Source organism: Zonotrichia albicollis, chromosome 5 (assembly GCF_047830755.1).
Source record: "Zonotrichia albicollis isolate bZonAlb1 chromosome 5, bZonAlb1.hap1, whole genome shotgun sequence".
Lineage (NCBI taxonomy): Eukaryota > Metazoa > Chordata > Aves > Passeriformes > Passerellidae > Zonotrichia > Zonotrichia albicollis.
The window spans coordinates 10,524,781-10,545,970 of record NC_133823.1 but is presented as its reverse complement, the minus strand read 5'-3'; the positions used below and the strand labels follow the sequence as shown (position 1 = coordinate 10,545,970).

The 21,190-nt window shown below is 43.4% G+C and overlaps 1 protein-coding gene across 2 annotated transcripts in view; it reads right to left on the bottom strand.

Annotated features, from left to right (window-relative positions):
• Positions 1 to 11,822: 11,822 nt before the first annotated feature.
• The window catches only part of CDS1 (CDP-diacylglycerol synthase 1), a 30,743-nt gene continuing 21,375 nt past the window's right edge, over positions 11,823 to 21,190 (bottom strand). Inside the window, exons 8-14 of one of the 2 annotated variants that reach the window (XR_003379903.2) lie at positions 20,350 to 20,437; positions 19,317 to 19,385; positions 18,234 to 18,386; positions 17,599 to 17,718; positions 16,937 to 17,043; positions 15,733 to 15,836; positions 14,555 to 14,590 (exon numbers count right to left, since the gene is read on the bottom strand). Coding sequence is in view for 1 of the 2 variants with exons in the window: in XM_005485307.4 (XP_005485364.1) it covers positions 14,461 to 14,590; positions 15,733 to 15,836; positions 17,599 to 17,718; positions 18,234 to 18,386; positions 19,317 to 19,385; positions 20,350 to 20,437 (664 nt within the window). In the remaining variant the exon portion in view is untranslated. Of the gene's footprint in view, positions 14,591 to 15,732; positions 15,837 to 16,936; positions 17,044 to 17,598; positions 17,719 to 18,233; positions 18,387 to 19,316; positions 19,386 to 20,349; positions 20,438 to 21,190 lie in introns of both variants that reach the window. The other variant, XM_005485307.4, reaches the window with a different exon arrangement.

The following is a 21,190-nucleotide window of genomic DNA, read 5'->3' as shown; positions in this document are numbered from 1 at the left end:
TGCAGACAGTGCAAGGGGGAGGGAATCAGGATCTCCTCTGAAGCTGCAAGCAGCTTATTCTAGGGACAGGCTCACAAGCAAACTTCCTCCTCTTCTCTCTTACTGTATTTGTCAAATCAGTGTTCAAATATACCAGTCTGGTTTTGTGGAAACAAGGGCTGTTCTCTAAAGACACTGGAAGCAGGTAAAGCAGCTACCTTGGTCCTTTTGTCCAAAGGAGACAGGTTTCATTTGAACTACCAAAATATATTCTAGTTTTTTAGTCCAGGACACAAGTACTGCTTTTCAAAATACTGCATTCAGCTGCCAGTCTCTTCCTATGTGAATGCAATTGATTTCCAGGTTTCCCCTCGTAAGTCTTGCTTTAGAGATTTCAGCTTTAGGGTTTTGTGTGTGTTTTTTAAAATAAAAATAATTAACCCCCCCAACCAACATCTATCTTTACATCTAAAAAGGCAAACATTACCTGTTTACTGATGGCTAGATAGAGAACAAAGCTGAATGGTAAGAAGGTTTATTTATAATGCATTTTCCCAAAAAACAATTGCTGAAAGAAGAATATGAGAACCAGGCTTAAGCAATGGAAAAATTGCCCATCATTTAAAAATAATAAAAAAGCTGCTATATTAATCCTCAGTAAAACAATAGTTTAGTCCTTCTCCACTCTAGAAGTAAACTACAGTCTGAGCAAATGTAATATTATTCACCCAACTGTGTTCTCACTTAGGTCAAGTTTAATTAAGACTTGTCTTAATTCAAACAGTAATATCACATCCCTGATAAAGAGCAAGTTTAACCTCCCCTTGCATTGAACACCATCACGTTCCCAAGAGTTTCAGTGTTAGCTCAAGTTAATTATGTTTAAATTATTTCCTTTAGTGTGCTGATGTAAAGATCATCGTCTGACCCCTCAGAACAGGAGCAGCAAATTAAAGCTTTCTACACTGCCAGCAAAGGCTGCCTTACCACTGCACCCTCGTGGCGGTTTGCCTGCCTTGAATTTTAACACTGAAGGGCTACATCGTGTAGAAATCATTGCTCAGTTACACTGCTTGGCTTCTTACCTCTTAAGATTCTTCCAGGGAGGTTTTCAAAATTCTTATCTTCCAAATATCTTTGTCTGGCACTGGCAGGGAAACAAAAATCACTGAGCATAAATGCTCCCCTGTGGAAGTTTTTAAGCATGGGAATGTGTAAATTGGAAGCAGTTTCTGTCTTACAGCACAGCTAATTACACAAAACTTCCAGGTGAGACAGTTGAGAAAAAAACAATGTTTCTTGGGCAGCATTCCCTTTTTGATTGTTTTAAAAAGAGCCCTTCAAACAGACAAGGGACAGGAATGAAAGAAACTGGATGAAATTGCCTCGAATCTGTTTTACAAGTTTTCAAAGTTTTTAGCCAAGGAACACTCAAATTATCAGAAAATTGGGATCTTTTTCATATATTGTGAGTATACAGATGCTCTGGTCTTAGAATCAAACCAAACAACAATGAACCAGAAGAATTTTTTTGTAGTTAGTGTTATCAGAATTCTTGTGCTGAAGACATGCCGAACATCTGCACAAATTAAAAACCATGAAGTACACAAAGGGACCTTTTCTGATTCTGGCAAATGCTTCCTTCTGACCTTTTGTGGTGAATTTCTCCACTGTAAATAAATAAAAAATTACTTAAGGCTTTCTCCTAGAGACTTACACTTTGTGATCTGATGGGTAGGGATGATGCCAGCTGCAGAAGACAGGCCATTTTTTTCTCCTGCTGTACAGGGGTTTTCTCAGAAAAAAAAAAAAAGCTTAAAAACAGTAGAAATCTACAAGCTGTTTTTTCTTACAGCCTCTGTTCAAAAAGGGTGGCGTTAGACTTGCTGCATACCAGATGAATAAACATGATAACCTCAATGCTGACAACTTGTTTAAGAGAAGGCAGAAGGCAAATACTATGTTGTCTTCTAGCCAAAGCTTCAGAGGACTTTGTCCTTGGTTTAAAAATTAGGTCAAATACACCAATGCCTGCAGACTAGCACTCTTTTCAATGCCACCCTAGCAGGGAGCTCAAAGTCCCATCCAACCTGGCCTTGAATGCTTCCAGGCATGGGAAGTTCAAAGCCATTCTTCCCTTCTCTATCACTACATGCCCTTATAAGAAGTCCCCCTTCATCTCTCTTGTAGCCCTTTTCAATACCAGAGGGCTGCTAGAAGGCCTCTTCAGGGCCTTCTCTTCTCCAGGCTGAACAACCCAAACTCAGCCTCAGCTTTCACAGGAGAGGTGTTCCAGCCCTCTGATGATCTTTGTAATGTCCTCTAGACTCCCTCCAACAGTTCCATGTCCTGCTCATGTTGGAGACACAGTACTCAGAGTGGGGGTCTTAGGAGAACAGAGTAGAGGGACAAAATCATCTCCTTTTACCTGCACATTGCTGGGTCATGTCAAGCTTCTCATTCATCAATATCCCCAGTTCTCCTCTGGGCTGCTCTCAATCCCTGCTCAGCCTGTACTTGTACTTGGGATTGCCCTGACCCAGGTGCAGGATCTTGCACCTTGTTGAACTTCATAAGGTTCACATGGACCCACCTCTCAACTCTCCAAGGTCCCTTTGGATGGCATCCATCCCTTCCGCACGTCCACCACACCACACTGCTTGGTGCCATTGGCAAACTTGCTGTGGCTGCATGCAATCCCCCAGTCCATGTCCATGTCACCTACTAAGATTTTAAACAACTTCTTTTCTAGCTAAGCCTTCTTTTTCCCTTTGAATCAGAAGTGTTTGTAAACATGTATATTTGCAATGTGAAATTACTTCAGTTGCATAGTAACTATAATTTGTCAGTTTACAGCAGAGCAGGTTAAGGTCAAATTTACATGCTGTGTTTGAAAGTACATCTGGCATTAGAAGAGCCAAGGACGCTGCAAGCTGAAGAAAAAAGCTTCCCCTCACGTCCCTTCACTCTGCCAAGTAGCCTCCCTAGTTTTTGTTTGAAGCTGAAATTAGCTAGTTTGGGACTGGTTTGGAAATTCGTTTTTGCTGAAGAGAGGAGGGCCATTCAAGTGTGGGAAAAACTGTTTAGTAACAAGGTGTCAGATAGCTTTGAGCCCAAGTTGAAAACCTAAGTTTTTCCTTTCTATTTGCTAACTATGCTTAACCTTGAAGTAGTACTGATTGCATGGGGTAGGAGCAATTTGGCCACTTTGCTTAAGTGCCTGGGTATAAAAGCCTCTAGAAGAAAATCCATCAAGATGAAAAAAAAAGTCTTTCAGATCAACACAGTATGTTTCGATTAAGCCTGTTCCAGTTAATGCAAAATCTAGAGTTTCATTTAACCTTTGCTGCATATTTGGGAAGCCATAATCTCAAAATACATTGGAAGTCACATTTGCTCAGACAAACAGAAAAGTTAGGGGGTATTTAAATACCCAAATCCAGATATGTGTTCTGCAGGATTCCTGCTAACTGATCCTGAAGTTCTTTGACAACACAAATGCCTACAAGCTTTCAAATGAAAGCTCCCCAGGTTCACCAACTTCTGCTTCTGAGACTACTCAAAACATGTCTCTTTCAGCCTGAGGATTAGCCTGCATATCCATGCTTACCCTGAACATACCAAACCCAGATCACAGCTTGCCACATCCTCCCCTCTAAGTGCTTGGCATGCAGTGTCTGCCAATGACAGCTTTTTCCAGAAGAGACCAGAAAGACATGATTGCTTCCCAAGACAGCGAGAGCACTGGGAATTGCGACCTGCAGCTTTGGAGGTAAATGCCTTGCCCTTTAGAATAACTAAGCATTGAGTTTCCTTCTCAGACAACCTCCACATCACATAATTCTGCTACAAACAGCCACTCTGGGAGACAGGATTTCATTCCTGACATAGTACAGAAGTGGTCTCTAGAGACAAGGAGGAGACTGGAACCTGAGCTGGCCACTATTATACACTGGACTAGACAAGGAGGGGTGATGGCTGCATTCCTGCCCTGCTGCTGGTTGTGGAGGGAATGATGGTCCTTGCTTGGCTCTCAAGAGAGAAGAATTTGTTCTCTCTCTCTTCAGCAGCAGGAGGTACCTCACTATAAATCACAGTACCAAAAGACACTGAATTCTGACCAGAAATTTAAGGGGTCTAGGATGTACAGGAAGTTGTCTGCAGCTGACTCTGCCAACTCCTCATTCTGAAACACCCAATTCTTACCAACATTTTTTAAAATGCCTGTTACCAAGATTATCCTGAAATCACACCAGGACAAAACACATCAGGACATCCAGATTTCTAGCCTCAGAACGGTGTATCCCTGGTACCACTGGAAGTCTGCTGAGACAGACTGCTTTGCTCAGTAGAAGCTGTCCTTTATTCCTGTGACCTCTACCACGGCTGGCTGTCCCTTGCTATTCTTTCGGTGAAGAAAGTTTCCTAATACCCAAGCTGTGTCTCCCCTAGTGTAGCTCATCCTGTTGCTTGCTACTTGGGAGAAGAGACTCCCCCCACCTCACTACACCCTTTTCTCAGGATAAGGTGTCCCTTGTGTCCCGATAGCGCAGCTCGGCCGCCAGGCACGTTCTCCCGCACCGCCTCCCGGAGAGGGACGAGGAGGGATGAGCAGGAGCGCGGCGGGATGCGCGGACGGCGGGGACCCCTAGTGGCACCGAGGCCTGGCGGGGCGAGGTTTTGGGTCCTGCTGCCCTGCAGAAGAGAGCGTATGTGGCCCGAAGTTTAGAGTCCAGCTAGCTGAGGGCGAAAGGCCGACGCCCCTCTGCAATTCCTGGCCAGCACCCTTCGGAGCCTGATGGCCTCGGGCTGTGCTGGCTGCGGACTGGCGTACCTCGCTGGTATATGAGAGGAACGGAACTGACCATTTCCCGGGGGTTAAACATCGGTTTATTGACGGTGATGCCGCATCCAAACACCGGGAAACCATCCGGGAAAAAGTTTCTTCCTCATAGGGGGTGAAAACAGGATTATAAAGCAAGGGGGTGGGTACAGACAGAGCCAATCAGGAAAGGTGAGGGGATGAACTTCACAGAACTGACACTCCATGGAGACCAATAATCAAAAGGTAAAGGAGGTGTCCTGGGGCCCCAGCCAACCACCATCTCTAGAGAGGAGAAGGTTCTCGAAACCTGGGAGGAGGAAGGAAGTGATTGACTGGACAGGGAGGAAACAACTTTCACTTATAAGGGAAACCAAGGGGAGAAGCAATTACATATCGGCAACTATGAATAGCAGCTGCTATAGCAACTTAGCTGACAGGCTAGCACTGGCGGGAAAAACTGGGGGAACGAAAACATTTTACACATAATAGGGGAGAACAATACATAAATTGGGGGAATAACACAAGAAACTTAGCAACACACTACCACACTGCCCCACGCAGGTATCTGGTGAAATGCTTGTGGAAAAAGTAAAATCAGTATTTGTGGACCGCTCTGTTCAAAAGAGGGAAAAAACAAGTTCAGTGTGAGTAATTGTCACAAAACCGGGTCCACAAAGCGTGGCTGTTTGCAAGTGATGCACACTTATTATTTAACACTCTTTAAGTCTTACAAATCAAGCTTAAGAAGGGAGATGAACTGTTAGAGAGGAGGAGGGTCCATTCAAAACCAGGATGTACTCAATCCAATCAAGCCTCACCTTAATGTCCTGTGTCCAACACTGACATTAAGCAGTTGACACCAAAAGCATAAGGCCAGAGTCTTCCTTAGGGACACTCCAAATACTCTTTTGACTTCATAATTTTCAGCTCCTGCTAGGCCATGTACTGTTGTTGTCCATTTAGGATATCTCAGTGTAGTACAGACATGCCTTATACTCATGGGGCTGCAGTGCTGCGGCACAGTGGCCGGCCCTGGGCAGAGGGAGGCCCATCCCATCCCATCCCATCCCATCCCATCCCATCCCATCCCATCCCATCCCATCCCATCCCATCCCATCCCATCCCATCCCATCCCATCCCATCCTGTCCATGGCACTCACCAGTCTGGGTCTGCTATGGAGCCACCAAGACCATGTCAGGGAGGCAAGAGCTGCTCCTTGACCTCCTACTGAAGGAGGTGTTTCTTAAGCAGATATAAGAACTACAAGCAGATAGTTCTGATGCCTGCCGGAGCCATTGCCTGCTTAGAAATAATGAAAGTTTAAAATTTAAAACTGTACTTTTTCTCAGCTTTTTGTGTTGAACCAATTTTTTTGTACACACACAACTCAGGTAATTGGGCTAAACTGACAGTTTTATTGAAGAAAAATTATAACATATATACAAATACATATAAAACACAGTCTGTTTGCAAAATGTGTGTGATAAAAATGAACTAGATCTAATCATAATGTCTGAAGGGGAGTCACAGACTGGTGTCATGAAGACATGGCCAAGAACAGTCTGGCAGCAGGATGGCCTGGGGACAGCCAGATGCTTGGGGCACTGTCCCTGCATCCATCCCTGCTGTGCTTCCCTGTGTCACTCTCTCAGAGGACGCTGCTGAGGCTCGGAGCAGCTGTCTCCAAGCATCTGCCTGGCACTGGGAGCAGGACACTGCTGCTCCTGCTCCCGTGGGTGGTGTGTGCCATGGAAGGCCCTGCGCACAGCCCTGAATGCCCTCCTGAACAGGGACTGTCCCTGCTGCTGCACTGCGGCATGACTGTCTCCAGGGGGCTGTGAGGGCAACAGGCAAGCTCCTGCCTGCCCTCCTGGCAGGAAGGGCACTTTCCAGGAAGAAAAGCCAGTTCTTGTGGGTCTGGTGCCACTGGCCCCCCCTCGCTGCTGTGGTGCTTGGGTTGGGAACATGGCTGGCTCATCCTCGGTGTCCATGGAACCAGCCAGGTCAGGAGATGTGCTCTGCAGTTTGCTGATAGCCTCTCCTGTTCCTGCTGTGCCCTTATCCTCTTCCCCTTGAAACAGCCCTTGGTCACTGTACACTTCTGATGTGCCTTGGGACTCCTGGCATCGGCTGCATTCTTCCCACATGTCTGAGGGCACTGGAGATGTGGCATCCTCTTCCAGTGTCTCACGTGACTGCTTCTTGTCAAGCTTGTTTTCACCGTTCTCTTCCTCATTGGCCAAGGTCTGTGGATCATTGGGAACATAGAATTCAAGCCACTGCAGCACCTTCTGCCTGCTCGAAATGGCCTCCAACCTCTCCAGACCTGTTGGCAATGGCTGCCCAAGGTTGAGAGATGCACTCCCCTGGGAAATGAGAAAGGAGAGAGGGGTATTTCTTGAGGAGTTCTTCCCCAGCTTGAGTAAGAACTTCTTTACATTGAGATGGCAGAGCCCTGGAATAGGTTATCCAGGGAGGTTTATGGAGTCTCCCCCTCTGGAGACATTCCAAAGTCACCTGAACTTTTCTGCATGTAACCTGCTCAAGTTGATCATGCTTTGGCAGGGTGTTGGACTGGACTATCTCCTGAGATCCCTTCTAATCCTAATATCTGTGATTCTATGTGATTCAGTGATTCTGTTATTTGTAAAGGTCACCTGTCTTCCTCCAGGAAATACCTGCTGAAGACCTAGCAGCAGCAGCTGCTGGAACAGTGCTGTGGGAGGGGGATGGGGCTGCAGAGGTGCAGTGCAGCAGCCGGCCCTGGTCAGAGAGAGGCTCATCCCCCTGTCCCATCCTGTCCCATCCTGTCCTGTCCATGGCTGTCACCTGCCTGGCTCCGCCATGGAGCCACCAAGACCAAGTCAGGGAGGCAAGTGCTCCTTCCCTCCTGGCACTCCTCTGTGGAGCCCTGCACATGGGATGGGCCTGACCAGCTTTCTTTAGCCCTTGCAAGGGCTTCCACTTACTTCACATGATGGCTGGGGAGCCCTCCATCCCATGAGCTCTGTGGGTGGAGGAGCGGTCTGAGCCTGCCCCCATGGAGGGACAAGGCCTGGGCCTGGCTCTCCAGAGGCGCTGCCTCTGGCGGCCTGTGACAGACCCTTGGGAAGCAACACCAGGAGGAGGAAGAGTGGGATGGAGGCACTGCCTTGGCACAGCGTCCTCCACAGTGCCAGCAAACCCAGCCCCAGCCCCCAGGCAGCTCCGTGCAGCCCTGGCCCACAGCCGGCCTGTCCCTGCTGCCCCGTCCCTCACGTGATGCATCACGTCCAGGCTCAGTGGCTTCCTGTGCATCTGCGACTTGGCATTCTTCACATGGCTCTCTATGTCTGTCTGACACTCTCTGCTGCTGGGGCTCCAGGGGAGATGCACCTCCTGCGGGAAGGGCTCTCCTGGGAGTGGGCACCCCAGGCCTCTGCACTCCTTCAATCCCCCATGGCCAAGGCCAGGCCTCGCAGTGTCACAGTGGTCTCTGGGCACGATGCAGCCCCTCATCACAAAGCCCTGGCAGCTGAACCCGGGCTCCACTGCCTGTGCACATCTTCTATGGCAGACAGAAGAAATTATACAAAAAAATTTATCCCTCGGTTCTTATACCTTAAGCAGATACAACAACTATAAGACAGATAGTTCTGATGCCTGCAGGAGCTGTCACCTGCTTAGAGGTAATAAGAATACCCTGTGAAATTTAAAACTGTACTTTATTTCAGCTTTTTGGACTTGAACCAATTTTTTCTATGCACACAACTCAAATAAATTGGGTAAATTGACAGTTTAGGTAAGAAAATTGAACACTTACTATATAGATATGTGCAATAAATTTTATTTGTGAAGCATTTGTAGTAAAAATATGAAACATATCTAATCATAGTCAGTCTGAAGGGGAATCATTGGCTGGTCTCACAAAGCCACGGCCAAGAGTAGTCTGACAACAGGATGGCCAGGCTGTCATCGATCCATCAAGACCTGCATCCATGTCAGGGTTGGAAGCTGCTCCTCCTGCTGTGGGAGTTCCCTTTCAGTGTCTCCTGCTGCCATGGCAGGGTGGCATTTCTCCTCGGAGCCCTGCGCTTGGGACGGGCCCGGCCATTCCACTGCAGCAGCTGAGGAAGGCTCTTCTTGCTTGGCAGGGTGCTGGGGTGCTTCCCGCCATCCCGAGAGCTCCGTGGAAGCAGTGGCAGCCTGTCTCCATTGAGGTCTGAGGCCTGGGGCTGGGTGTCCGGAGGCACTGCCTCTGGCTGCCTTTGTCCCCCCTGCAGGAGGGAAGAGGAGTGGGATGGAGGCAGCTGCCTTGGCACAGTGTCCCTCACAGTGCCAAGCAAGCCCAGCCCCCAGGCAGCTCTGTGCAGCCCCATCCCACAGCCGGCCTGTCCCTCACCTGGCACATCCAGACCAGGCCCAGCAGCCCCTTCTGTATCTGGCACTTGGCATTCTTCACATGGCTCTCCATGTCTGTCTGACACTCTCTGCTGCTGGGGCTCCAGGGGAGATGCACCTCCTGCGGGAAGGGCTTTCCCGAGAGTGGGCACCCCAGGGCTCTGCACTCCTTCAATCTCCCACAGCCAGAGCGGGGCCCTGCAGTGTCACTGTGGTCTCTGGGCACGATGCAGCCCCTCATCACAAAGCCCTGGTACCTGATTCCATTTCCAGTGCATGTGTTCCATGGAAGATATAAAAGACCATATAAAAACATTATTTTTGGTTTTGAATCAATTTTTTTTATGCACACAATGTCGGTAATTGGGCTAAACTGACAGTTTTATTGAAGAAAAATTATATTATATACAAATACATATAAAACACAGTCTGTTTGCAAAATGTGTGTGATAAAAATGAACTAGATCTAATCATAATGTCTGAAGGGGAGTCACAGACTGGTGTCATGAAGACATGGCCAAGAACAGTCTGGCAGCAGGATGGCCTGGGGACAGCCAGATGCTTGGGGCACTGTCCCTGCATCCATCCCTGCTGTGCTTCCCTGTGTCACTCTCTCAGAGGACGCTGCTGAGGCTCAGAGCAGCTGTCTCCAGGCACCTGCCTGGCACTGGGAGCAGGGCACTGACAGGTCATTGCCAAGGAAGGCCCTGCACACAGCCCTGAGTGCCCTCCTGAACAGGGACTGTTGCTGCCATCATGTGAGGGACAGGGGAGGAGATCTGTCATGGGAACTGTGTGGACATCAGACAAGCTCCCGCCTGCTCTCCAGGCACTGAGGGATCCTCCCAGGAAGGAGGGGATGGTGCATGGCCAGTGCTGGTGGGTGTGAGGGTGCTGAGCTAGCCTGGCCAGTGCTGCTCTCTGTGATGGCTCGGCCTGGCTTGCCCTCGCTTGGACAACACTGGACTCAGGCATGTGGCTGGCTCATCCTTGGTGTCCATGGGACCAGCTGGGCCAACAGACATGCTTTTATAGGTTTGCTTCCATCTGAAGTCAGAAGCTTGTTTTGTGCAGCTGGACATGACACAGCATGGAGTCTGGCAGAGCTTGCTTTTCTCTCTGTCCCGGAACAGCCCATGCTTGTATCACAGTTTGTCACATCAAAAACAAGGTCAAAGTATGCAGAGCTACACACACCCTCCAAGTACATACAACCCCCAATGATAAGCCTCAGTTAGGTAGGCAATATAAGCCACTATTGGGCAATAAGAGCTCTCAGTATGTTTTCTTTAGAGGTGTGCATGATATCTGCCAGATAGCACGAGTATTTCACTTCCTGCAATCAAAGAGCAGGGTCCCAACAGCAGAAGTGAAAATCAGCCTCTTGCTCTGAAAACTGCATGGGACTAGCTCAAAACTCAAGTTCCTGCTGAGCTGGGGACAACTGGCCCAGTCACTTCATATGGGAGCAGCAACCACTCGAGGAAGCAAATTGCTTCTATTGCACCTCAACACAGACAAGTGCAAGTCACCTGGTGGCAATTAAAGGGGGCCAAACCTTGACTTCCCTGTGAAAATATTTACACAATCACTTGCAAAGGATATGTGCATGCTAACAAAATCCTTATAATAACCAGTCTTTGTCATCACCTGTTCCTTGAGGGATCAAAATATGTCCCTGTATTCACCAAGGAGCAAGCATCAGAATTGAGAGGGCAGGGTGCAGTATGTATGCAATGAACAAATCCCAGTGTCTGTAGTACTCAGCTGTACATTCATGGAGGACTTGGACTGCTGGGCTAATGGCTAGACTCAATCATGTTGAGGGTATTTTCTGACCTAAATTGGGTATGTGTTTATGGGTGACACATTCCCACCTGTTTCTGGCATCCTGTCACATACAGGACTCATGCTTAAGTTCATGCAATTTGAAATTGCCAAACAAGGAACTGAATATCCATTTTATAATTGGGAAACTACTTGCAAGAGAAAGGGAAATTGCAACTTAGGTAGTAGTACCAGCTGGACAAAAGGACTCTGTGTGAGTCCCAAACGTTACCTGTCTAGCAGGAGAAAACTCACAGCTAATTTTCCCCTTCCTTCCCTCAGAAGACCATTAGGAAGCAGATGTGGACCACAGGAAAGCTCTGTGCTTCTCTATAAGTTTCCTAAAACCCAAGGAAGTGCACAGCACACACCCAATTGGCTGAGAGTCAGTGTTTAACAGATATTACACTCTGTGTAATTTAGAAATAAAGATGCATTTTTTACCTGGCTTGTTTGAGGCTGCAGGAGGTGAAGGGCCTCAAATCCAAGACTTAAAAGGGAAGGAACAGGAAAGCAGGGAGAGGCAGCTGCCAGCTGCCACCCCTTCAGCACCACAAATGGTGAAGTGTGATAGGTCTATATAAGTATTGTTGGAGTGAGCACCTTCAGGAAAAGATGACAAGCTTGCATATTTTTGGACACGAAGCACACTGTACAATTTTCAGCAACAGACATGGATAGTCTGAAGCCTGGAGGGGCAAAAGGTTGGAAATTAATAGCAGACTTTCTATTAAGAACACAAATGTAAGGAATCAAAGGAATATAAATTCTTGTTAAGAAAACTCCACCCACTATACATGCTAGAGGAAATAAGACAGGAGGACTTCTGTCCCAATTTTATTTTTTTTTTTTTTATACTCCTGCTTCAATGAAAGATTGAAACAGTCAAACTAAAACAGACATTAAATGCTCATACCATTTACAATATTTACAGAATATACATTTTTCTTTTTTGCTCAGCAGGTAATTATAGCCACTTGGGACAAAAGTGCAAGTGAAAGGAATCACTGATGTACAAAGTTAACTTCCCTGTTGATCATGTTGCAATGCTTGAACTAACAGAAGTAGCCAGTGTGGTAAATTCTCTTTATAGTAACCAAGTATGGATGTCACTTCACAGAGACAGATCCTGCTCAGCCACATCAAGCCTAAACCAGAAGGAAGCTATTACTCTACCTAGAAAATTGATGAGTGAGTTCACAGGTGATCCCATCTTCATTTTAACATTGAAAAGCAGAATTGCAGTGTTGAATTTTCTATTGTGCACATTGACAACAATTAATTTCATATGCTCTGTTGTATTAAATACTAAAATATATTCTAACTTCCTTATTGTACATGCTATAAAATTACACTAAAAATTTCAAGTTTCTGAAGTAACAATTACCCTTTTATATATATATTCTCTATATATTTTTAAAATATTTAGATTTTTTTTTTTTAATACCCAGGATAAAGAGATACTAGTTCCAGTATGGCTGCATTTTATTAAAACATATACCAGAGTCCCATACATAACCAAAGACTCATCTAAAAGCTAGTTTTGAAGATATTCTACTTTGGTTTCCTTCACATTTTTTTCTTCACTTCTTTTTAAATCATCTTTCCAAAGGTAGCTGTGCTACCTCTTAACTTCAGGTTGTGCTCTATCTGGAGTGAGGGCTGAACTTCAGTCCCCTCCAACTAATATGCCAAGTCACAGAGCCACTGATGGACAAGCAGCAGGTGATGTTTTTCATCTCCTGGAGTGCTCCTTCAATACAGTACTGCAATCTCCAAGTCAGACATAATTTAAGTCTGTCAATACTTGACATTAACAGGAATTCCTTCAGACCTGGATTTTGTTGAATCTACAAGGGGCTGCCTTTCCATACACAAGCTGTACAAGCTCAAATGCAAAACAGAGTGCACGGTGGTCTCAGCTATGTGGTGTTCAATAAAAAGCAGTTTGAATTTTACTGATACATCTTATCACCCACCCAAATTTTCTCCACAATCGTATCCTCAAGTAGCACCAACCATTTAAATTTTAATCTTTAGTATATATACATACATCTTTTAATAATTTATATACACACACATAGATATGGCATCGGTATGTAGAGAAACTTATTTACAGTTAGTTGGAAAAATGAAATTGTATCAATTTACAGTATATGAAGACAAAATTGGCATTTGTGCTTTCTGTTTGTACAGCAGTAATTTTTGTAATTTCAAAAAAAGTTCATATTTTTATTTGCATCAAGACATGTTACATGATGAAACAAGTTGTAAAACAACTACGATTTAGAATAATGGAGCATTAATTCTCCTCATATATCCCACTAAGTCTACAGAATAGTTGCTTTCTATAAAAATTCTCCCTTCAAACCCCTTTGTGGTTACCCAAGCTTGCTTGAGGATCTTCTTAATAAATAAAAATATACAGCAGAAGAACCACGCATCCTGTCTTGCACTGTGCACATTCACGAGATAAAAGTTTCTGCCCTCACTGAGTAACACACTGATACACACCAACACACCACTTAAACCTCACTTGTTAGTCAGGACCTCAAAGTGCTTTTAAAAAGAAGGAAATACCCCGGTTCTACAAAGCAGTTAGGAGGCACAAGGAATAAGGCTTGAATTTCTGTCTTCAGACACCAACCTGGCCATGGAAACTAGGGACTTAAGCTTCAGATTCTCCCTGATCTGTTTATTGGGCTGGAGAATTCTGTAATCTCTACTCCTGGAGGTACACACTTGTTCATGATGTGTAATGTTAGCAACAACAACAAAAATAGCAGCTTCACAGCCTGAAATACCCAACTGTATTTCAATGCCCAGCTGTATTTCCATAAATGTATTTTTCTCTTGAAAGCATGAAATGGTTTCATAAGAAAGCTGTTAAATTAAAAACAGAGCTAAGTTTAATCTTCATAACAACTAAGTAAATACAGGTAGTCTGATAGAGCAGGCTTGAACTACTTCTTTGACCAGGCTAACAAGTGTTTTCTGGCCAATAGTAATTTCAGCATCAGCCTATACAGAAGTTACTGCCTTCCTGACATGTTTACACTTCATTAACCATTGGAGACCAAAAAGGTATTGCTAAGATATACAGCTTTAAATAATTCATTAAAAACTTACAGTGAATTTCATAATTTCTTTTCTTAAATACAAAGACTAGTAGGCTGGGTGCTGAAGAACGGCTGCTGCCATCCATCTCAGGAACTAAAATGCACAGCATGTGTACCATTACTCTGTAAGCATTTGAATTATTTTAGGAGGAAGAAATCTTTAGTGTCCTAGTAGGAAGTCATAGCATTCACATTCATTTCAGGAAACATTCACCTGTTCCAGACTATAAACTACTCTTCCTTTAGCCATTATTTATGTGCACTTTTGCAATGTTTTTCCACAGGCTTCTGGTAGATGGAGTTTTCTTCTAGTCCTCTGTTTTGACAAACTACCCTCTTAGAGATGGCTGCAAGATCCCTTTTTCAACGAGGTGAGATTTCAGGGTTTTATACACACTTAATTGTTGTTCAGGCTGAAGTATCAACAGTTGTTTCAGTAATTTGCTGGGATTTGGACCCCTGTCAATGCAAAAAAAAATGTTTTGTGACCACAGCTCTAATGAGCCTTTTAGATTTCCTCTTGCTGTCCAACCAATGCCTTCCCTGTCTTGAGGGCACCAAGTTACAGATTTCTCCCAATCTGTCTCCTCAGGATGCATGGGCCAGCATTACTGGCAAAGCATACTCTTAGCTAAATATAAACAGAAACTAAAAGCATTTCTATTTGCTGTCCAATGGTGATATTAAGAAGTCTTATGACAAATAAGATTCCTTGATTTGTCTTTTATCACTGTAATAATTTTTTTTATTAGCACATCCTTATTTAGTTTCTGTTGTCTGCCAGATAAGCTATGTACTACTGAAATAAATGGGAAATTGGCCAAGTCAGTAAAGAAAACTGCAAATTAAACCAAGCTTTTCCAAATATCAGCCACATTTTTAGCTAGCCATTTACAATCTACTTCTAAGATGAACCAAATATAAGGCAAAGAATCTGTTGCTGATTAGGTATCTAGTAATTATTTAGCCATATGCATTTACAAAACTAAGAGCATGTCTTGATTTGGCCCCTTGAACCACCTCTGTCTCAGAAACTAAAATGTCTGCTATAAGAGAATTGTGATTCCCATGATTTCATCTTGAAAGCTGGTGTGGTTCAGGAAAGATGAGCAATATTTTAGGAAGTTGTCTCCTTTCTTTAACTATAGCATTTTCATCCTAAACAGAAAATCCAAAGCCAAGCAACTGAGAAATACTGAAACTCATGGGAAGAACTGTAGTCTCTCAATCTACAAGCTCTTTAGGAACCACACAGGGAAAGCAGATGCTGCACAACCCTCCTGCCTGAAACCCCATCCTACACCTTTCTGTAATCAGTAAATTCTAGTAAAACTTCTGCTAGGCTGCTACACAAAACTTTCTTGTATTTCAGGTACACATTACCTTCAATAGAAGTCACAGAAACATTCAGGCATAGTTTGAACCTGACACAATGTCCCTAGGCAGGGACACCGTTTTCTTAATAGCCCTGTATTTGAAGTGACTGGATAAATCCTATTTAGCAACCTGCAATCTCTGCTATGCTAACATAACTCCTACGCATTCATTATGGCACAGCTCCTGTGCATGTTTCAGTAATTAATATTGTAAAAAGTCCATACCTTATGAAACTGGTGATGTAGACATGAACAAAAGTGGCCATCAAGTACTGACAATCAAAGCGATCCATTATCCCACCATGCCCAGGGATTGTGTCTGCAAAATCCTTTTGGGTGTGAAGGACAAAAAGGGGAAAGAAGAAAAAAAAAGATGGTCAGTGGTTCCCATGAAACACACCAATGATGTTATCTCTTGGCAGCAGCACATTAGGGCTGCAAGTAAGCCATGGTTTCACTGCCTGGAGCCAAAAGTTAGCAAGAGGCTCCTTTGCTAAAGGAGTTTTTAACTGCAAAGGCAAGCCAAGGGGTGAGAAGAAAAAGAAGAGAAGCAGCAATTTGTCCACAGTTTTGCACAAGAGGACAGTAGTAGGTCAGGTGCAGGTATGCCAGTACTGAGAACACTTGTGTGCCTATATACACTTTGTTTTGTAGCAAACCTCTTAAGCTGCTGGCTGTTGTTTCTTGCCTCTGCAGAATCTAATTCTCCTCTTTAAGACCTTTTTTGCTTTATCATCTACCATAGTTAAAAACCATAATATGTGCAAACAATATAAATTCATCTAACAGAATCAAAAAACACACTGTGAAAAAATTATCACTACTGAAAAAAAAAAATTTTGATGCAAACAAAGCTCGATACACTACCTTTGTGTTATCTAGCTCATCTATAGAACAGGTTTATCAATAGAAATACCTTCAGACATCCTTTCTGTCAGCCACACTCACTCGTGTCCTCTCTGAGTGAAAACCTTGACCTTAGGGATGACTGCCAGCAAGTTAAACTAGTTCTGCCCAATGTGGGGCAGGCATGGAGGGCACTGCCTTCAGCACAACATCCCTGACTTCTGTCAGTCCTTAAGTCATCACTTTGGGGCCCAGAAGTTTTAAAAGGAATCTACTTTTTTACTTATCTACTTTAAGAATAAGTGCTGCTTTTCAGCAGCATTTTTTTCACGCCAAATTCCTTCTTCACACAAAGTCTTTTGCTATGTGGCAGTACAGGTATGAGAGTGCTGTGGCCAGCAAAGTGCTGGGCAAGCTGCTGGGACCAGCATGAGAAAGAGGGGTAAGTATAAGCATATGTACAGGAGTTCAGCACAAACAGAGAGGTTTACACAATTCTGTGCAAAGCACATGCAGGCTTGGTGGACATACGGAACAACAACATGAACAACAAGCAACAGGGTAAGAATTACAGCAGTCCTACCAAGACATAAAGAAGGTCGGGAGAAATTTGGGGCTGCCCTCTTGCCATACTCCTGCTGCCATTTAATACCAGCCAAGGACAGCATTGCCACAAGCGACAGCGCACACCTTGCAATAAACAGAGGGTAGCAGGTCACATAATTTGCCAGTACACACTCCTGTTACAAGGCAGATGTTTGGCAAAGGCAGCCAAACATCTCATGCTTTGGTGAACCTGACACACCAGCATCTGCCTGTGACACCAATGCCACCTGTAAAAACCAGCCAGCCAAAATCTGAAGGGTAAACCACTGTCAGCACTTTTGAGGTGTCTCCAGATTGCCCTTCATGTCAAGTACAATATCTCACATCTTGCTTGTCTAAACCACTTCTGCAACATGATTTGGAAGAATAATTATTGTCCAAATTATGTAACCAAATGATTCTTAGATTTCCAGCATTGAAGTCACATGCTGACTCTGCAAAGTTTGAAGAATATCATGCACAAACACCTGATAAAACTAAGTCCTGCTTCTGATACTAAAAACCAGCCAAAACATTGTTGCAACTCAGTAGAAATACAACTGTAATGAAGGATTTAAAAAAATCCCTAACCCACCAATTTATCTAATCCAAAGAGAAAAACAAAAGACAATTTAGAGGCTTACAGGATTCATTACATACCTTGATTTTGAAAGCTCTTTTAAATCCACTGGCAAAGAATCCTCCAAATGGCCCAATTAATGAGGCAAATGTTGACAGTGCAAAGCTGTGCAACTGAAATGGATACATATTCACCGTTTCCTACAAGAAAAATAATTAACACTGTGTTTCAATATGTTTCACTGTAGGCATCTTTAGCTTACATATTTAAAGGGTCAGAGAGTACATTACATATACTATTGCTGGTAGTACTTTTTCACACAGCACAGAAGTAATGGCACTAACACACAGGATTCTGTGTGGAGAAGAGAGCAAAACTCTAATCCTAACAGCAGCTACACCCTACAGGCTTACTTCAGCTTGCCACTATTTCCAGCCATAATAAGACTTTGTCCACTTCCCACAGAAAATTCAAAGGTTGCTCTTCAAAAATAAGTTTGCAAAATGCCTCAGTGACATCCACGTGCAGCACAAAGAGAGCACAGGCAGGTTCCCTCAGGTGACCACATCCCCTGTAGGAGCAATGGAGGCGCTCATGGTATCGACCCAGTTCTTAAGGTTAAACTTTACCAGCATTCAGATATCCTTCTAAAATTATTTGGAAACCCATTTAAGCAGGATTTCAATTTTAACTAAAGCCTGTTTTTTCCCCTTACCCATCCCAATACAGCCTGAAGCAATGGTGGCACAGAGTACTTCTTCATTTGGAAGAGTTCTGAAGGTTCACACTCTGTCACAAATCTGTTGGTTTCACTGTTGTATTCCACAGGGCAGACAAAGTACTGATGTTGAGCCAAATAATAGGAAAACTGAAAAGCAAAACAAGAACTCCTGAATCAGGCATTTGTTATTACACTCAAAAACTCCACAGTAAATGGCTTTATCATCACAAGCTCAGGGTAATAAAAATCTTTCTAATAAGAGACACGGAATGGAGAAAAATCAGCCTGCCTTAACTAGAGTGCCTCAACAAGGCAGATGTTCCATGAGCTTAGTGATGATTTCCCAAATTATTTTCCTTTTTCTGTCTCTCAGATTTCTATCTTCTGTATTAAAAAAATCCAAAAATGTCATCCACTCATAATTTTTTTGCAGTTCACTTGTCCATTAAAACTTGAATATCTCATCTACTAAGTTTGGCTATTATGAGTTCTGCTGACCTTGGTGACAAATTACTTATCACAACAGTTATTTATGATGGTATTATCATCTGTGCATGTCATTAGAGTAAATTGCTTTCCAGGAGAAATATCATTATAAAGCATGTAACACAGAAGGACTACTTCACAAAGCATAAATAATGCCACTGGTAAACTTCAATTTCAAAATGGGGATACAACTAATAGATAAAATTATTCCAGATACTGTAACAGAAATGGCAGAAAATGGTCAATATGATCTCTTCAGTAGAGGTTAAAACCTTGCCTATCCTTTGCAGCTAGTTATGAATTGGCAGAATTCTCTAGACAAAAAAACATCCTAACCCTGAGGCTTTCAGGAGTTTGAGATAAAATTAGTTATAAATTTGGATGTTTCAAGTAAAAATATGAAGACTGATTCTATACAAAGAAATTGCCATGTGCCTGGAAATGTTCAAGACCAGTTTAGATGGGCTCTGAGCAATCTAGGGTAGTGGAAGGTGTTCCTGTCCATGGCAGGGGCATTGTAAGAGATGATCTTAAAGGTCTCTTCCAAACACAACCATTCTTTGGTTCTATGAGTGTCCCAGGCTTACTCACAATAAATCCAAATACAACAGTGGAAAAGAAGCCTCCAATGAAACCCTCCCAGGTCTTCTTAGGAGACAGCTAGGCACAAAAGAGATAGTGTTAGTCCATCAGTTAAATCATTGCACCCTTTTTTACGGTATTTCTTGATCTTGTTTGTGAAAATTAACCTCCTGCTTTGTTTTTCAAAGGTTTCTGTGAAATACTGAATGTCAGCAGCTGCAGCTACTGAGAAGAGTATGGTCATGACCCATTCCAGGCAAGGTGTGGAAAAGCCAACCAACCAACTTTGTCTGGTGCCAGTGGCCAATTTGAGGGAAGGGAGAGCTCCCATCCCACCCCATCTGTGGCTGCTGCTGACCCAGGTTAAGCAGCTGAACTCCCTTCATGCAGAAGACTGGGAGACCTGCAGGAGCACACCTCAGCTCTGTTGGAGACCCAGTGCTGGGGATGCTCCTCAGGAGACACAAGCTCTCTGCACAGACTGGATAACCAATGCAGCAAATAACTAGAAAGACCAGTGTGACAAGCTGTTGCCAAATTCTATCACATTTTCAATTTAAGAGCATTTTAGTATCAGAACCAACTAAATCCCCAAAAGTTAACATGGCAACCTCATGAAAATAATTAATGGCTTTCTGTGGGGTCTTGCATATTCTACCAGAACAGGAAGATTAATGCTTGAGCCCTTCTCAGTCAACGAGAGGAGCAGGTATATATAACTTAGTGACCTATTTTAAAAAAGTTACTGTGGAGTAGGTATGCAGCCAAACATGCATCTGAAATCCAAAAAGAATGCAATTATAAATGATGCAATAGGCTCAAACTGCATTATCCTGTAACACAAATATCACATTCACATTAATCCCAGTTCCCCATATTCAAATTTTCAGGAACAGGATAGTCAGTTTGGACTTTTTTAGCAAAGCTGTGAATCATGTAGTACAGTGTAAACTATTTTTTTCCATTAACATGTTTTTGAACAAGTAACAAAATTGCTATAAATTGTAAAAGCTCGTTAGCAAGGAAATGCCTAAGCACCTACCTTAATTAATGGAGTTCTGCCAAAGAAGAATCCAAAAATGTAAGCGGTAATGTCATTACAGATAACACTTGAAATTGGAACCAGAAACCTAGAGAAAGACATTAAAAGTTTCACAGAGAAAAACTGCCTGAACCTAAACACTGGACAAAAATGGAAAGAGCCAAATTTCTTTCTGAGAAATTTTTCTGCAGTATTTAGAAGGAATTATGTTTCATAATGTGTTTGCTTTGCTCCCCATGAGCATCACACTCAGCTATACCGGTTTTAGTCTTCAGCCAAACTACATCATAACAGATTCATGTTAGTCCAAGTTAAAGTGTTATTTTGATGCATGAACTTAAAACATGAACAGGCTGGCTTTTTCCTATCAGGCTTAAAGACTGGTACCACAGGTAAGAAGCAATCAACATGTTAATGTTTTTGTAACATCAAAACAAACAAATTACTCAAAAAGTTTAAATTGTAAAATAGTTTTCCTTTATTTTTTCCCCTTCTTGTCAGTTTGGAGCAGCTTTTAAAATGTTATTTGCATGCAGACTGCATCTGAAGTTGTTATTCAAGCCTATTAAGTTCTCTTTTCTTTCCCCCTCTTTTTCAAAGCAGGGATGTATTAATAAACTAAAAGTCAGACTTTTTTCATCTCCTGCTGAATTGTCTAGCAAGAGTGGCAATAAGAAACAGTTGGCTAGCAAAGGAACTAGGTTCAGTTTTTGACACATGAACATAATCACTATGAAAAGTATTTGTATATAAAAACTTTGTCAAAGGCTTTGGGCTTTCTTTCTAACTGTAAATATGTCTTGTCTGCAATAATCTCCCCAGATGTACATATATCAGGAAG